This window comes from Phycodurus eques, chromosome 1 (genome assembly GCF_024500275.1).
Source record: "Phycodurus eques isolate BA_2022a chromosome 1, UOR_Pequ_1.1, whole genome shotgun sequence".
Taxonomy (NCBI): Eukaryota; Metazoa; Chordata; class Actinopteri; order Syngnathiformes; family Syngnathidae; genus Phycodurus; species Phycodurus eques.
Genome location: NC_084525.1, coordinates 44,964,636 through 44,982,875, shown reverse-complemented (window position 1 = coordinate 44,982,875; position 18,240 = coordinate 44,964,636). Strand labels below are relative to the sequence as shown.

The window sequence follows — 18,240 nt, the reverse complement described above, 5'->3', positions numbered from 1 at the left end:
TAATTTCTAAACTTATTTAGAAAATAAGAGAACCTTAAACATCGCATCGGTGTCTGCTCAGTTCTGTGGTGGTTTTTGACTTCTGAATTCATTTGATTTGACTAAGTACTGATTAAATGTACATACAAGTACAAGGCTACTAAAATATATATCACACTAAATAGACGTTATGATCAACCGAAACTTTGCTTGAAGACATTTTCTCAAACCTCTTTAAATTTTAGTTGAATACCCCTGGTCGAATCAGTCATTCGTCCATATTAAGCTAGTACCATATACAAGACTGATGTAAGAATGTACAGAAATTAATCTACGATTGTATAAATTTTACATCAATTTGTTGAGATCATTCCACTCTCGGCCAAATTTATGTCTGCAGTGTGCATCCTCTCCCTGTGGTTACGCCCACTCTTGGTGACGTTTCCCCTCGGACACGCCCCCACGTTCCTACGTGGCGGCCATGTTGGGAAGGACCAGTTTGAAATGACAGATTAGATGTATGTCAGTGGGTCAATAATTGTTTCAATAAACTTTTGAATTGGCGTCAATGACTTTGAATTTCAGTTTACTGTTTACTCCACTCATCAGCTGTTCCAGGGTCATGGATATTTTTCTGCCAGCATTGAACCAACATTGACTAAACACATAATTGGCACTTTGCTTTACATTGACAATGTTTCAGTAATTCAAAATACTATAATTACATGTATTTAATAAAGGCAGTTAGTCCTTAAATGATTTACTTATACAGGCACACTAAAAGAAATTGACCTTTTGACACTAATATACTGTCCACATGAACCCCGTAAATAGCATTATTTTTTTGTAATCTAAACAGTGTTGTTTTTGTAGGAAGTCTTTCATTGTAAATTTTACTGTTCCTACACAAACACCGCTTTTATATGATAACAGTGCATCTTGTATGGAATGCACATGCTTTTGTAACTTCAGATAGTCACATAAAAACATGAATAAAAAGCAAATGTATTTATTTTTAATCAGTCCCCCCAGAAACCAAAAAAAATTCCATTGTGCAGATTGAAAATTGAGAAGTTCTCTCTTACACCGTCCCCGAAAACCTTTTGTGTCTTTATTATCACTATGACATTGGACACAGGTGGCAATGACATTGGGGATTCTGAAAGTGTTCCTAAATTCAGGAAAGTACAGACTCCAGGTCACGACACCTGTTAACAAAAAAAACAAAACGTCAAGTCAAAGTCAAATATAGCTGTATAATATCAGTCACTCACTCACTCACTGTCTAGCCAGTGAAGGTGTGCTTCATTGCGGAATGTCTCTTGTCTTGACTATAACCCAAAAACGGGTGCAGGTCAGAGCTAGCTCACGGATCACACAGTCCCCATCCTGAAGAACAGCTCCAATGAAGATGGTCCTCAAAATGTAATCCATCAGCTGCGAACATACAACATAAATTATAAATTAGCTCATGCGCAATACTATTAAATGCTCTGGATCAAAGAGGTCTGAGGTTCCTTAAAGTGAATGGGATGCATATTACATTTTGGACATGTATGTACAACTATGACAATTTAACCAGCCCCAGACAAACTTAATTAGGGTCTGGAAAATATTATCCATAACTCTTGCCATGTCAAGCTCATATTTCCTCTTCCTGGAAATGCGCAAGATTGGTCGAAGATTCGCAGGCCATCTGTGCGCCTTCATTGGTACAATGCACATATCGGCGACCATAACTGCAAAGATGAATTTAAAACATTTACAACGCATGCTGCCCAAGAGTCATACTATATCTTCAATGTTTAAGAGACCAGTACCCTTCAATCTCCAGGTTCTCCAATAAGATTGTGCACCACTACCTATGCATGTCATGCTAAAATAGCATAAGTACAATGCATTTTCAGTAGGCTACAAAAAGGATTGTACCAGGCCCACAAATTAAGATCATGCAAATGAGATTATACGTCCTAAGGCTGTTTAGGTGAGAAGACAAATAAAAATCAACAAACCTAAAGGTAAGGTAGGGTGGAATAACCAAATACAAATTAAATATGTTATGGTGATTTACATTATATGTGTCATAGCATCATACTTACACCTGTCAAATCAAATGGAACCCCCATGACAGTATACCAAGGAGTACTGCAAAATGTGCAAATACATCAAAGCTTTATTTTCTGTCTATGCATGCCATCACAAAGCTGATGAGTCTTATGCCTGTGAAGGAAATGCATGTTTGGAATATACATCACTGTTGGACATTTCTTCCCCTCAGAGTCAAGCTTTCGCTCACCAATAACAATAATATTCCACAGTCATTACTGCTGTAATTTTGTGCAGGAAGGTCCTCTAAAACTAATGTAGTAAATTAGCACGCAAGCTACAAAATTAAACAGCTTAAATACAGTGTCAAATTATGTGTGTAAGTTACAAGCATCAGCCCAAATCATGACATTGCCCATCATTGGAAGATGTTTACAAAAAAATTTTTTACCTCAATATCCAGGCTTGAGAACTCTGAACATGTTCCAGGTTTGATGTGCTGGGCAACAGTCCTGTTATGAATTAAAAAAATAAATAATTAAAAAGTAAAAAAAACAGGAAAGTTGACTGCCAACTGACACAATTTGGCCAAGTCCGAGGAATGAGACTCACAGACAAATTCTTTAGTAGTAACCTTAATACGTATTGGTAATCTTCGTGTAGGAAGCCTTGTCCCTTTGTTTGGTAGAAGGAAACCATGAAAAAAAACCTTTTTTTTTTTTTTTTTAGGGGCTTCATGACATACAGGGAAAATAGTCTCGGAAATGAGTCACAGGTTTTCCACCATCACACAACAGCTCAAGCTTTGTTAGTATAAAGTCCTTATATTTTCATGGGTGTAATATCTTGGCCACAATACAAGTTCATTTACATACAGTAGAAAGAGCCCATGTGTCCACAGAGGGAAAATCAGGGCATCCTTCTTTCCGGAGTCGTTCTTAAGAAAACATTATTTACCTTTATAGTCTGCTTGTGCAGGATATTTTCACTTTGAACATTATTATTTCAAATTGTCAAATTACACGTTTCCTTTGAGCTGTGTGATACAGTATGTTGTATTTTTAGTTTGATGAGTCCACAAATTATATGTTAATACTGTTGGTTAAGACTATTGTGTACTTCCTGGAAGAGAGAGGAGAGGGTCACATAAGCAAGGTGGAAGCCAATTTGGTGGAATATGGAGATCCACTAAGTAAACGTCCTTGCCCTAAGGGATATCACCTATTACAGGCTGTTCTTTGATCCAATTTGTCACACAACCACTGTATATTATCAGTGCACAAACCTGATGCTGAAAATTCTCCTCGCTGAGCCCCAAGCAAGCATTCCCCACCTGTTTAAATATGTTTATTTATTTATTTTTTCATGCGTGTTATCCATTTAAACTAAAATTGTTCCAAACCATTGAATCCATGCTCTGTTTTCGCCCGAGGGTTATGAGGTTCTCTCGGGTGAGGCATGTGTGCTGATCCTTTATGATGATTTCATTGTTTGGCCTGTTCTCATCCAGCACATAGTTAACCTCCACATAAGAGTGTACAAAGACGATCAAAGATTTCCATGCAAAAAGCATATAAATTAATTTGAGAAGGTTTTATTTTTAAGCTTAGGGTACTGATTTGAAGAAAGTATTTACAACTGCTCTTTGTGTGATATACAAAATGATGCTTTCAGTTGTGCGATTAGTTATTTTCACTGTGCAAACGAAGACAGAACAATATCTGAACAACAACAACAAAAACGAATAGCAAGGCAACATACCAAGTGATCTTGAAGAGATGACATCCTACTGTTGCCTATGTGGTACAACAGGGCAAAACGATGGAGATCCGAGTCAAGGACTCGTAATGCTCCCCAGAGTGGTTAGCCATTTCAGGATTTTGAGCAACACCTGCCTGCATTGTTTGACAATGACAAACCATGAACATGTTATCAGTCTGTGATAATTTGATGGTTGCTAATTGCCAGAGATGTGTACATTGTTTTTTTAAATCATTATTTTACTTCTAAAATAAAGTAGTAAATCAAAGGCGACATTTCCTTTGAACTAGACTTTATGCCAATCTGATCGGTATCGGCTGATAATTAACATTTTATGCTGATCGGCTTTCATGTCATAATTCGCCGATCCAATCAATTACGTCATCAATCGGCTCCACACAAGACATTTAACGCCACGTCTTCGTCGCATATGAATCCAAAAGTTAGTTTATTTTTAGCCTTGTCACCAGGTGTCTTGTGGTGCAGTACTGTAACTACCTGACGACCAATAAAGTTTTTTCAATCAGTCAGTGAAAAAACATGTCGTCGGTGTGGAACTATTTTGCGGTGTCTCAGACAAACAACACGTAAGTTATCGGCAGTCTGGGACAACTGAAATACGTTGTGGGGAACGTCATCTAAATGATTCAACACAACAAATTTTAATGGGCACCTGAAGAATAGGCTTTACACGATCAGGATTTTTGGGGCTGATCAGTTTTAAAAAAACGATAACCGATCCGATCACAAGATGGAGCAATGTGTCTATTTAAATGACCTGTTCATCAGTGACATGCAGTGAGGTTCATGATTGGTGAGGCACTGACTACATCACATGACTGACACAAAGCCTCACATTCACACAATGGAACAATTTAATGTAATTATAAGGTTTTATTTACTATTTACATGCAGCGGAAAGGAAAGGCCACCAGGGGGCAGTGAGGCTCTGCCTCACTTGCCTACCCTGACCGGTATAACAAGTATTTTGTTGAACGTGTCATTGGGAATGAATGGGAATTTTTTTGGGTGTAAAATGTGGAATTGTGGGAAATGTGAAAATGTTGCGGCTTTGATGAGTAATGCCTCGCGCCTCGAATTTTCCGAACATGTCAAAGTTGGAACGAAGTGAATCGGATGTAAAATGGCAAAGGAAAAGCCCATCAAATAAGTGGGCGGAATAATAATAATGATGAAAACAAATGTAGAATAACATATGTGTGAATGCTTCAGCATTCAGACAATTAATGTATCAACTTTTTGTGACATTTTTGTTTTGTTGGTGTGCCGTGAGATTTCCCAATTGTACAATATGTTCCTTGGCTCCATAAAGTTTGGAAATCACTGCTGTAGCCAGGTCATGTATTCTAATCAGGCAGGTCAAACCAACATTACAACATGACAGAAATAATGGGTGCTAATTTACTGTAATGAAATTACTTTTTCTGTAATTAAATTACTTCACCCACAGCGAAACTTTAGAGCATGATTCAACCGAACGCCTGCATGTTCGCTGACAACCGTTAGTACTACCACTAGCTTGCTAGGCTACATAACGTTTTGTTGCCTGCTTGCGAGCCGTATCGTATTAAAAGTATGTGAATATACCTCAAGCAAGCCTTAAATGAACGTCCTCTCCTGTCCTGGGCACCGGTGACCACCAACAGATGTTCCCCCATTTTGTCCTTATAATACAGTCGGCGCAATCCACGCGTGTCGTTGTCACCATGGTAACGAGTGTATCCGGTCGCATTTGAGTTAACAAGATAAAGCCTAATGATCGTAAAAAACGGGATGCGGTGGTATCGGAATACAAGATTTTATTGCAGTAGTCTGACATAGTGCAATCATGAAAGAGCTCATTTGTCTTCTGGTCTGGTCGGGCATTACGTGCTGTCTGTCTCAGACGTGTTGTCTGTCCGACACCGCCGACATGTTTTTTTGTTTTTTTTAAATATCTTTATCAATCAGATATTTACAGTACTACGTCAAAAGACATGCGACAAGGCTAAAAATAAACTAGCTTTTGGATTCAAATATACTGTGCACGATGGCGACGCGTAGTAAATGTCTTTTGCGGAGCCGATCAATGACGATCAGCGAATTATGACATTAAAGTCGTTCAGCCGATCAGCATAAAATGCTAAATATCGGCCGATACTAATAAGGTTGATCAGATCGGTATAAAATTTACTGAAGAACGTACACGAGTAGAAGCATGCCGCGTTCAAGCAATGCAGCGTGGGGGAAAAAAAACAAACAAAAAAAACAAAACAAAGGAAAAGTCTAACGGACGCAAACTCTGGACAACACCCGTCCATATAGCTGGACAGTGAGAAAGTTAGAGTAAGCATGTCATTAACAGTATGTGTTAAAATAATTTTATTACTATAAGTTAGCACCCGCGGCACAGTGGATGACTGGTTAGAGCGTCAGCCTCACAGTTCTGAGGACCCGGGTTCAATCCCCGGCCCCACCTGTGTGGAGTTTGCATGTTGTCCCCGTGCCTGCGTGGTTTTTCTCCGGGCACTCCGGTTTCCTCCCACATCCCAAAAACATGCATTAATTGGAGACTCTAAATTGCCCGTAGGTGTGACTGTGAGTGCAAATGGTTGTTTGTATGTGCCCTGCGATTGGCTGGCAACCAGTTCAGGGTGTACCCCCGCCTCCTGCCCGATGATAGCTGGGATAGGCTCCAGCACGCCCGCGACCCTAGTGAGGAGAAGCGGCTCAGAAAATGGATGGAAGTTAGCACCCATTATTTCTGTCATGTTGTAATGTTGATTTGACCTAAACTTATGTCAGTGGCCAATCCTTGACTGCCCCCTAGAGGTTATTGATGTTTTTTTTGTCTAAAATGCGAGAGAATAATTTTGAAGATACAGTACTCAGTATACAGCACACAAGTCCATCCATCCAGCCATCCATTTTCTGAGCCGCTTATCCTCACAAGGGTCACGGGAATGCTGGTGCCTATCCCAGCTATTATCGGGCAGGAGGCGGGTACACTCTGAACTGGTTGCCAGCCAATCGCAGGGTACATATAAACAAACGACCATTCAGAATCAGAATCAGAATCATCTTTATTTGCCAAGTATGTCCAAAACACACAAGGGATTTGTCTCCGGTAGTTGGAGCCGCTCTAGTACAACAGATAGTCAATTTACAGAACACTTTGGAGACAAAGACATTGACAAAAAACAATTGTGCAAAAAGATGCAGAGTCTTCTAGCACTTAGAGCTGGTGGAATGACTAATATTACAAATGTTACAGATACTCCTCAATCAGTGTGCAAATGGAGCAGATGCTACTCTGGCATGAGTGGCCAGTATATGCAAATAGTGCAGCATGGCGAGACAACTACAGTGAGTGCACGAGTAATACATAATTGGCCCCACAGAAATGTGACAACGAACTCAAGTCAAAAAATTGCCAGCTTGTTGAAATGGAATTATAGATTAGGTGTTTAAGAAGTTGATCGCAAGAGGGAAGCAGCTGTTGGAATGTCTACTAGTTCTAGTTTGCATTGATCGGTAGCGCCTACCTGAGGAAAGGAGCTGGAAGAGCTGGTGACCGGGGTGCGGAGGGTCCGAGAGGAGTTTGCACGCCCTTGTCTTAGTTCTGGTAGCGTGCAAGTCCTCAATGGTGGGTAGGGGGGTACCGACAATCCTTTCAGCAGTTTTGATTGTCCGTTGCAGTCGGAGTTTGTCCTTTTTTGTAGCAGCACCAAACCAGACTGTGATGGAAGAACACAGGACTGATTCGATGACTGCTGTGTAGAACTGTCTCAGCAGCTCCGGTGGCAGGCCGTGCTTTCTCAGAAGCCGCAGGAAGTACATCCTCTGCTGGGCCTTTTTGAGGACGGAGTTGATGTTGGTTGCCCACTTCAGGTCCTGAGAGATTGTAATTCCCAGGAACATGAAGGTCTCGACGGTTGACACAAGGCAGCTGGACAACGTGAGGGGCAGCTGTGGCGAAGGATGCCTCCTGAAGTCCACGATCATCTCTACAGTCGACAGTGTTCAGCTCCAGGTTGTGTCGGCCGCACCACAGCTCCACCCGCTCCGCTTCCTGTCGATATGCAGACTCGTCACCGTCCTTGATGAGGCCGATGACAGTGGTGTCATCTGCAAACTTCAGGAGTTTGACAGTCGGGTTCGCTGAGGTGCAGTCATTCGTAAACAGAGAGAAGAGCAGCGGAGAGAGGACACAACCTTGGGGCGCCCCAGTGCTGATGCTGCATGTGGATGAGGTGGCCTCCCCCAGCCTGACCTGCTGTGTCCTGCCTGTCAGAAAGCTGTAAATCCACTGGCAGATGGCAGGTGAGACGCTGAGCTGGAGAAGCTTGGTTAAAAGGAGTTCAGGGATGATGGTGTTGAACGCTGATCTGAAGTCCACGAACAGGATCCTCGCGTAGGTCCCTGCACTGTCGAGGTGTTCTAGGATTAAGTGCAGTCCCATGTTGACTGCATTATCCGCAGACCTGTTTGCTTGGTAGGCAAACTGCAGGGGGTCCAGCAGGGAACCAGTGACACTCTTGAGGTGGTCCAGCACGAGACGTTCAAAGGACTTCATGACCACAGATGTCAAAGCGGCAGGCCTGTAGTCATTCAGACCCGAGATTGCAGGTTTCTTGGGGACTGGAATGATGGTGGAGCGTTTGAAACAGGATGGAACTTCGCACATTTCCAAAGATCTGTTGAAGATCTGAGTGAAGACTGGAGCGAGCTGGTCCGCGCAGACTTTGAGGCAGGATGGGGACACATGGTCCGGGCCTGCCGCTTTGTTAATCTTCTGTTGTTTGAAGATGCGTCTCACATCCTGTTCATGGATGGTTAATGCAGAAGTCAGTGGTGTGATTGTGGTCGCGGGTGCGGCCGGGTGGGTGTGTGGTGTGAAACTGTCCTTTTCAAATCTGCAGTAGAAGGTATTCAAGTCGTTGGCTAGTGTGCTATTGTTCTCATCTTGGGGGGATCGTCGCTTGTAATTAGTCAGCGATTGGAATGCATGCCAGACTGATTTAGAGTCGTTTGCGCTAAACTGTTCGCACTCACATTCACACCTACGGGCAATTTCGAGTCTTCAATCAACCTACCACGCATGTCTTTGGGATGTGGGAGGAAACCGGAGTGCCCGGAAAAAACTCACGCAGGCACGGGGAGAACATGCAAACTCCACACAGGAGTTTGTCAGCCAGACGCTCTAACCAGTCGTCTACCGTGCCGCCAGTACACAAGTATATACAATAAATGAACAAGTCATGTAAATAGACACATTGCTCCATCTTGCTCCAGATCGGTTATCGTTTTTTTAAACTTGCTGTTCGGCCCCAAAGAACGTGATCGTGTAAAGCCGACTTTGAAAATTTTCTTAAACTCATCCAGAGCAGTTTGGTTTAGTCTTTCATTGCGGTGGTGTAATATGTTGCGCATAAGTAATATGGGCTTGATGGGGAAAGACAGTTCATAAAATAATTGTAATCGTATTGTAATTGTCTATTCAGACTGGTGTGCATTTATAAAGATTAGCAGAAAATAATAATTTTACTTTTTTTGATTGAAGGAACTTCGTTAAGGTTAATGGATTGAACAAATACAATTAAACAAATGACAACATACAGGAACATCTCAATCAATTAAAATATGTTTGAAAATTCCCTTTATCTCAGTACTAATACATTAAATCGATTCATTAAACAATTGGAAACATTTCCACAGGCCAATTTATACCTAATTTCTGCATGAAAAATGTTTATTGATTATTTGTTACATAATATTCTAGTTTCTAGGGATGGTGAATTTTGGTTTAGCTTGCTGTAAGCTGTAACCATCAAAATAATGCAAATATATGTTAAAATGTATGAAGTATTTTATTGACTGTGTAGTGCATCCCTATAATATGAATTTCAAATTTTGAATGGAACTACCTAAATAAATAAAGCTTCTGACATTGTGATTTATTTATGTTCCTGTAAATGCAAAAAAATACAAAATAAAAATAAATAAAAAGTTTATATACAAATTCTTAACGTTTGTCTCACCAACAAGTCAGGTATTCACAACCAAAACTGTTGTTATTGTTACACTACAAGGGAAACGTGAAACCCTGACGTTATGGAATAGGCTTGGTGGTTGCATTACTCAATTAGACCATGCTATGAATAACAATTAAATTAACAGTGTCACGGTGGATTCAACATTTACAAGTTAGGCATACTAATTTTGAAGGTGCAGTTTAATACTGGGGTCAAGCCAGCCTCCACTCCTAAAGTAGCAGTCAAGCCAGCCGCCCCTAATTTTCTTCATACTAGGCATTGCGGTCATAGGTCTCCAACACGCAGCGAAAGCCACCTTAAAAAAAAAACCTTCCCAATAACACAGACGACAATGCTCTTCGGTTAAGGAATGCAACCAGCAAGGTTAATTTGAATCTTGAAATGGTTTAAAAATGTAGCTTATTTGATATCTTATGAAAAATAAATGGTAAACGGACTGCACTGATATAGAGCTTTATCTACACCATCACAGTGTCCAAAGCGCTTTACAAAGCCTCACATTCACACACACATTCATAAACCAATGGGCAACTGCTGCCATGCAAGGCACTGCCAGGCCCACTGGGAGCAAATTAGGGTTCAGTGTCTTGCCCAAGGACACTTCGACATGCGGAAAGTCGTAGCAGGGATTCGAACCTGTTCTACCTACTGAGCCAAAGCCACCCTAAAACAATCCCATTGGTATCGCAAGACAAGTCCAGATCTGTGTGACACCACCAAGGACTCCACTAAAAGATCTTGATAAAGATCTAATATTGTATTTCAAAATAAAAGTTTCCGAAAACTGCATGTAGATAAAGCGCTATATAAGTGCAGTCCATTTACCATGTATATTTTCCTAAGATATCAAATAAACAAAATTTTTAAATGCATCTCAAGATTCCAATTAACTTTGCTGGTCTCATTCCTTAACCAAAGAGCATTTACATCCGTATTATTGGGAAGCTTTTATTTTGAAGGTGGCTTTCGCCGCGAGTTGGCGACTTATTACCGTAATGCCTAGTATGAACAAAATTTAGCGACGGCTGGCTCGACTGCTACTTTAGTGGAGACTGGCTTGACCGCAGTCATTTAACTGTACGTACACATGAGCGCGCCACTTGAAGCTTCGTCCCTGTATATTAAAATGACGAATATGGTCAGTAAAGGAAATCACAGACTTAAACCTAGGCATGATAGTATATATAGCCACAGACATATGTAGCATTTTTTTTTCAGTGTATTAAATCCTTTCATTCATTCGATGAAATAAATTGCCACTTACAGTCTGATCCACCATTGTTTCTCTTCCTCTCTGCCACAATACTATTAAACATTACACGACGGTCATGACGCCCAGGCCTACATGATTTTAAGTAGTTACGCCTCTTCCCTCGGGTACGCCTCTTTCCAATGTTCCGCCTCCTCCCTTCACATCGCGGATCCCTCCAACTCGTTCCCTCACTGTCAAAATGTGAAAAAATTTTTTTTACTACAGGCTGTGAATGCAGCATCGAATGGGGCGTCTTCCACTTGTGAGTCAGGAAGGTGTGCGGCGTGCGCAGGTAGAGAGAAAGAAAGAAACCCTGCGCTTTCCTTGCCGGACTCAATACACCAACCAAGGCCGAACTTTGTCGCTCAGGTATGTACACTCAGAACCGAGTGTCGTGCACTTTCTTTTGGCGTCTACTCCGTTGATGTTTTGACGGTAAAACGGAAAAAACGGACAGACAAATGATCATTTAGCCACGTTAAAGTGTAGCTTGTTGATTGTTAGTGTGAATGTCCTTGCCCTCTCTGCTACAAACTATCATGTACATTTCCATTGACCAACTACACGCAAATATTCTCTGCTGAGCGTCCAGCACATTCCAAAATTTCATTCTGTGTAGAAATGTTAATGAATTCCAGGAAGTAAATTAAAATTGAAATAACAAATACAGGTTTGCTGTTGGTTAGCTAGCTTGGGCTCATATTGTAAGTTCCCAAGAAAGCAACAGCGGTTACTGCGGTGGCTAGCAGTTCCCAGCTAGCCTGAGCTGGTAGTGGCCTCATTCTCAAAAGTCACAGGCCGAGTTTGATTGACAGGAGGCACAATAATGTTGCTGGACACTAGAGCTGCTTAAAAAATAGAAATCAGTATGGTAAATCTAGTAACATTTGCTTCAACTTATGTGTGCCATGAACGTGAATGTCACTTGACTGGTCCAGCCACCTCCACGTTGATGTTGATCTGCCTTTGCCACCACAAGCCCGAACACGCTCGACAACGCCATCAGTTCCCGTGGAGCAATCACACTTCCACCCATCAACCAAATACTAGTGTGTCCAATATGTTCTTTGACTTCACTTGCGACCTCATTTTCCACCTGGGACATAATGTCCTTTCACTTGGAACCTCTTTTCCCTTCACCTGCAATGAGGGATTTCTCTGTAACATTTTTTTGCCTGATTCACAATCACTTGATTTTGAGTATCTGCCGATACCGAGACCCAATCCAATACTGCAGCAATGCGTTAAGAAGAAAAAAATTGTGCATCCAAATTGTCTCCATTGGCTTCATGTTTATTTTGCCACTCCGAGTTCCCTTCCAAGTCTTGTGGGGCTGGCTACTCATGTATTTATGTCAGCAATGTTTTTCGATCCTGGAATCCACCACATCTTGGACTGTAGTGCCGCCTTGGATCTTCCCAATCTTGTTAGCAAACATTTTTATATCCATAGCTTTCCCACTGAACGCACCAAGAAATGTTTGACTATCCACTAGATGAGGGGTGGGCAAACATTTTGGCTCAGGTCCCACATTGACTTTTAAATTTGACAGGCAGGCCATGCCAGGACCAGATGCTTGCATATATATATATAAAAAAAATGGCATTGTGGTGTTAATTCTTAGCTTTACTTTTTGTTTTATTGATCACCTTTTTTGCCAGTGCATAAAAGTCTGGTGTTAGTTTTGTTGTGGCAATTCTCAGAACACATCTGAGGTGTTCATCACTCCGCTGGGATCTGTAGGATGTTTTGTTGGTGTTCATCACACTAAAACTCTGTTCACACACATGTAGAGCCAAACACCACCAGCATCCTCTGGATTTTTTGTGAACTTGTCTGTGCTTAATGAAGCATAAAACTCATCCAGTTTGAGAGTTGAACTTCTCTTTTAAGACAGTATCACATTGGAGAGCTATCAGTTCCATCTGCAGCTCCCATGGTGCTGTTTCAGGATACGCTCGATACGCTTACTTGCTTCCATCGGAAAAGTTGATAGCCCAGGCCTTGTGCAGCGTTACTTTTTTCTTAGTTTGGCATATTCCTCAAAGAGCTTAATTGCTTCGCTGTGAGACAATCTGAAAGTGCCATGTCCCATGTCGAGTTTGACTCTTTGCCTCCTGAAAAGATCTCCATTCCAAAATGGCCCCTTTTTGATTTGCAGGAGTCACCAAACTGATGGGGTCATAAAGTCTTGACACCTGGCAAAGAAGTTCTCTCCTTGTCAGCGGATTAGGAGTGTGGGCTCTAGTTTGCTCCCCATGAGATCTTGGCCACGTCGCATATGCTTTCTTCTTTTTGAGAAGTTGATGCCAATCATGATATGGAGGTCATCCTCATCTACACTGTACACAAGAGCAAGTCCTTTGTTGTCATTGTCACATATTTGGTTTGGTAAAACCATGATTTTTTTTTTTTTAACCTATGTCCTCCCCAGTTTGGTACTGAGCTCCTTTCTCCCACTTCGACCAGACAGGACCCATGACTTTGACTTGTGCTTTGTAGGCGCCTTTCCAGTCAGGTTCCTTGGATAGCCGCTTCTCTGTTCACATGAATGTGGCTTCCATAGCTCCTCTGTTGTTTGGCAGGGATGTCGGTTCTTCCAGCCAAGGATATCTTGCATGCCAGTGTGGTTCTTCGCTGTGGTTGTCTCCTTTGACATAGGTTAGACCTTCTCTTACCACCTGGAGCTCTCTGTCCTCAGCAAGAGTCATCTCCTTCCCACCTGGCTGATAGTTTCCGCAGTGACAACCACCACATCTAGGCTCACATGCAGTCCCAATATTGTCCCACTTCCACTAATCCATGAAATCCTGGTGGGTGTGTTGTGCTTGCCTCAACCTCTTTATTTAGAGGAAGCAGTCTTTGGACATTGCTATAGATCTCCTCATGGGCAGCTGTGGCCCAATGGTTGAGATCATCGCCTGCCACCGTGGGGGACCTAGTTTCAAGACCCCGACTGGACCATCCGCCAACATCCCCCGGACTCACGGCTGTGGTGTTCATGAACAAGACAGTGATACCCCGAAATGCTCCCTGGGCGCTTCAGCTGCCCCCTGTTCCAGTGTGTTCCACTAACATGTGTATGTGTTCACTGTGATTGGTTAAATGCAGAGAACGCATTTCGTGTGCATGCATGCATGTTCATGACAATAAAAGGTGATTCTATTCCAGTCTATATTTTGAAGGAGCTGATCTCATTGAGCTTGCAAAATGTGTTTTGGACCTGTGGGCTTGCACAGTAAGATTCTCAAAAAGCCCAGGATGTGAGTCTCCGACTGTTTTCCCAAGAGGACCGTCCCATAGCACAAGATCTCCAACAGCCCTGATCTCCTGGGGTGCCAGCTGACCTTCTCTATGGCTTATGAGCAGATTCATTTCTCTGGGCCTTTTGAGTTCATTTAGAGGCACACCTGGAAATAATTCCTGCAGCTGTTTTGGAGTCACACATCTGTGAACATCTGCAATCTTGTCCAGCCCATAGCAAATCAACTGGTGTGACCTGAGCGTGCCTTTTGAAGTGTTAATTTGGATCCTTCGAAGGTATCGCCTCGTCTGAACGTAGACCCTTCATTACTCCAACTCCTTGCATGACATGAGGGAAGCGTCTTTCTGCCCATCGCGGTCTGATGCTTGATTTTTAATTGGTTCCACCTGCGACGTGCCGTCTTTTTAGAGTTCAGGCAGCAGCTGTGTGGTGATTTGTCCTTCCGGTTTATTGTAGTTCTGCAATTTTTGTAGTCCTTTGAGAGTTTAGCCTTAACTTCATTTTGACTTGATACTATCACTTCACTTTCCTTACCTGGGCCCTGATTTCCTTCAGATGTGACCTCACTTCCTCACACGACCTTCATTCACAATCAACTAGTTTCGGTCCTATGACATTTTTTACTTTTGCAGGAGACCTTCTTTCCTTTCTGACCTTTTGACTTATTATCTTCCTATAACTTCATTAGCTTCACTTTAAACCTCATTTCCTTCACATTTGACACATCCATCCTAACTTCCTTAACTTGTGGCGTTGTTTCCTTCTGTTGACCTCATATCCATCACTTGTGACCTCACTTCCTTCACATGGAACCTTGTGTCTCTCCTTTTACTTAACTTTAAGGCAAGGCATCTTTATTTATACCGTGGAACCTCGATTTAACGGACTAATAAGGTGGAGGGGTTCATCCGTTAAATCACCTTCTCCGTTAAATTGAAGCACTTTTTTGTGGCCTAAAAACACAAGTGCAAAACCATCGTTTTGTTATTTTATTTTTGGGCTAAAAACACCCAGTACAGTACAAAATGATTGTAAATAAATATAAAATAGCTTTAAAAATGTTTGTTGAAAGGGGTAATTTTGAGTACTATAAATACAGTAGTTGACCTTGCTACTCTTTATTTATTTATTTAAAAAAAAAATAATAATTTTGATTGTTCATATTAATTTCATTGTCATTTAATTTTAATATCCAGTCCCCTCTCAAAGTATTGGAACGACAAGGTAAATTGCTTTTTTTTCCTTCCTTTTTCTTTTTTTGTATACTGAAGACATTTGCGTTTCAGGTCATAAGATGAATATGAGACAAAAGTTCAGAATTCCAGCTTTCATTTAATCGAGATGTGTTAAATAACTCAGGACGCAGCATCTTTTGTTTGAAGCCACCCACTTTTCATCTGAGCAAAAGTATTGGAACAGACAGTAAATTAACTTAAAGTGAATAAGTAAGGTACGAGGAGAGGAGAAACAAGGATCAACTCACGTAAACTCAGAGTTAAATACCCAGAGGCGGGGCGTAGGAAGAGGGATTGCTGACTTGGAGGAGACCACACCCATCAGCCTGAATCTTGTCGAGAAATTTGAGTAAATTGGTTTAAAATCATATTAATCTAAAACACTTCGAAATTTGTACTCTCACGCGTAGAATCTATTGTTTAATCTTTGGTTGTGGCGGATGGGTTGGTTATTGTTCAACACATTTCGTGCTGTTGGAGTTCAAATCATGAACAGCTTTCAAAATCTTGCAGAGGACCTGTCGAACTGAGACTAGTGACACAGACACCAAGGCATACATATGCAATATTTCTCCAGAGTTTGCAAGATATCAAAATGGACATTTTGTCTTCTGTTAAACCAGTTCTTCTCAATTGTTTTCTGTTATGACCTCCCCAGGAAGTAGAAAAAAAATTGCGAGTACACCTCTATATAACATTGTATATAAAGGATAATCTAATCTAATCCTTATAAACATTAAAGAAAGTACAAAAGAAAGAGATATAGGATGCCATCTACTGCAGTGGATGTGCAATTACACTTTATTCTAGTACGGCAAATCATGTTCTTCAGGGTCCCCCTGGCATCGCAACGCAACCCCCTATTTGAGAAGCACTGTGTTAAACAAAGGCATGTTCACAAGTTCTGGCGCTTGCAGTTCCTCTCAACTGCAGTAGGTGGCGCCTCACACACATGAGTTAATATTAACCACATAATCTGCTTGAAGGGAGTGTCCCTCCAATCTTTTGGTCAGGGAAGGAGTCTTTTGAAGACAGGAATCAAGATTGGACGGCAAGGTGCTAATTAGGTTAAGGTTCGTACACCAGGCACTGTCCTTGTCGCTGTCTCACAGCAGGGCAGCGTGGAGGAGTGGGGTTCTCAGGTGGTCGCGAGTCTCTACGGTGCATCGATTTACGGAGCGCTTGTCCGCTACAGTGTGTACTCTAAACTGCTGTTTGGTTCATCAGCCCAAACAACAGTAAGTAAGTGGCCGCGTCTCTTGCATCTCGGCCAGTGTTTTTCACATTCTCTATTGGTGGTCCAGCGCTTGGTGAATTGTGCTTCACAGTGATTTGTGCACACTTGGGTGGGTACGTGTCTTGCACACGCCGTGCCGCCTTGGTCCTCTTCGGCGACGGCGGTGTGGGAGTGCTCCACGTCCTGTCCCCCCACAGGATGGAGAGAGCACCGCGGTCACCGCTGTGCGCGGTGGGTGGACGCTTCTGGGCCACTGTGCAGATATATATATATATATATATATATATATATATATATATATTCGCACTCACAGTCACACCTACGGGCAATTTAGAGTCTCCAATTTATGCATGTTTTTGGGATGTGGGAGGAAACCGGAGTGCCCGGAGAAAACCCACGCAGGCACGGGGAGAACATGCAAACTCCACACAGTCGGGGCCGGGGATTGAACCCGGGTCCTCAGAACTGTGAGGCTGACGCTCTAACCAGTCGGCTACCGTGCCATATATTATATATATAATATATATTATATAACCCTCCTTGAGCCGTCACCTTGTCGTGGTGGAGGGGTTTGTGTGTCCCAGTGATCCTAGGAGCTAAGTTGTCTGGGGCTTTATGCCCCTGGCAGGGTCACCCATGACAAACAGGTCCTAGGTGAGGGACCAGACAAAGCACGGCTCAAAGACCCCTGATGATGACGACAAACAATGGACTTCGTTTTCCCTTGCCCGGACGCGTGTCACCGGAGCCCCCCACTGGAGCCAGGCCTGATGGTGGGGCTCGAAGGCGAGCGCCTGGTGGCCGGGCCTGCACCCATGGGGCCCGGCCGGGCACAGCCCGAAAGGGTGACGTGGGTCCCCCTTCCCATGGGCTCACCACCTGTGGGAGGGGCCATAGGGGTCGGGTGCAGTGTGAGCTGGGCGGTGGCCGAAAGCGGGGACCTTGGCGATCCGATCCCCGGCTACAGAAGCTGGCTCTTGGGATGTGGAATGTCACCTCTCTGGCAGGGAAGGAGCCCGAGCTGCTGTGTGAGGTCGAGAAGTTCCGACTAGATATAGTCGGACTCTCCTCCACACACAGCTTGGGCTCTGGTACCAGTCCTCTCGATAGCGGTTGGACTCTCTTCCACTCTGGTGTTGCCCACGGTGAGAGGCGCCGAGCAGGTGTGGGTATACTTATTGCCCACCGGCTCGGCACCTGTACGTTGGGGTTCACCCCGGTGGACGAGAGGGTAGCCTCCCTCCGCCTTCGGGTGGGGGGACGGGTCCTGACTGTTGTTTGTGCCTATTCACCAAAAAGCAGTTCAGAGTACCCACCCTTTTTGGAGTCCTTGGAGGGGGTGCTGGAGAGCGGGAGCGCTCTCCAGCACAGAACAGCAACATTGTTCTGTTGGGGGACTTCAATGCTCA

The 18,240-nt window shown here is 42.9% G+C and overlaps 1 protein-coding gene and 1 long non-coding RNA gene across 7 annotated transcripts in view; one reads left to right on the top strand and one right to left on the bottom strand.

Annotated features, from left to right (window-relative positions):
* Positions 1-972: 972 nt before the first annotated feature.
* LOC133411538 (uncharacterized) lies at positions 973-11,282 on the bottom strand. 2 transcript variants are annotated; one of them, XR_009769676.1, is made up of 6 exons: positions 11,107-11,282; positions 3,787-3,920; positions 2,477-2,537; positions 2,079-2,199; positions 1,262-1,416; positions 973-1,187 (listed from the first exon to the last, which is right to left on the bottom strand). It is a non-coding gene; the product is annotated as an uncharacterized LOC133411538 (long non-coding RNA). The 2 variants fall into 2 exon arrangements; XR_009769675.1 differs by lacking the exon at positions 2,079-2,199.
* LOC133411510 (deoxyribonuclease gamma-like) overlaps positions 10,877-18,240 on the top strand; it is a 57,245-nt gene continuing 49,881 nt past the window's right edge. For 3 of the 5 annotated variants that reach the window (XM_061694023.1, XM_061694015.1, XM_061694006.1), the window contains exon 1: positions 11,251-11,463. In XM_061694023.1, coding sequence (XP_061550007.1) covers positions 11,327-11,463 — 137 coding nt within the window. In that variant the 5' untranslated portion in view covers positions 11,251-11,326. Of the gene's footprint in view, positions 10,920-11,250; positions 11,464-18,240 lie in introns of those variants that run through there. The other 2 variants (XM_061694040.1, XM_061694032.1) reach the window with 2 other exon arrangements.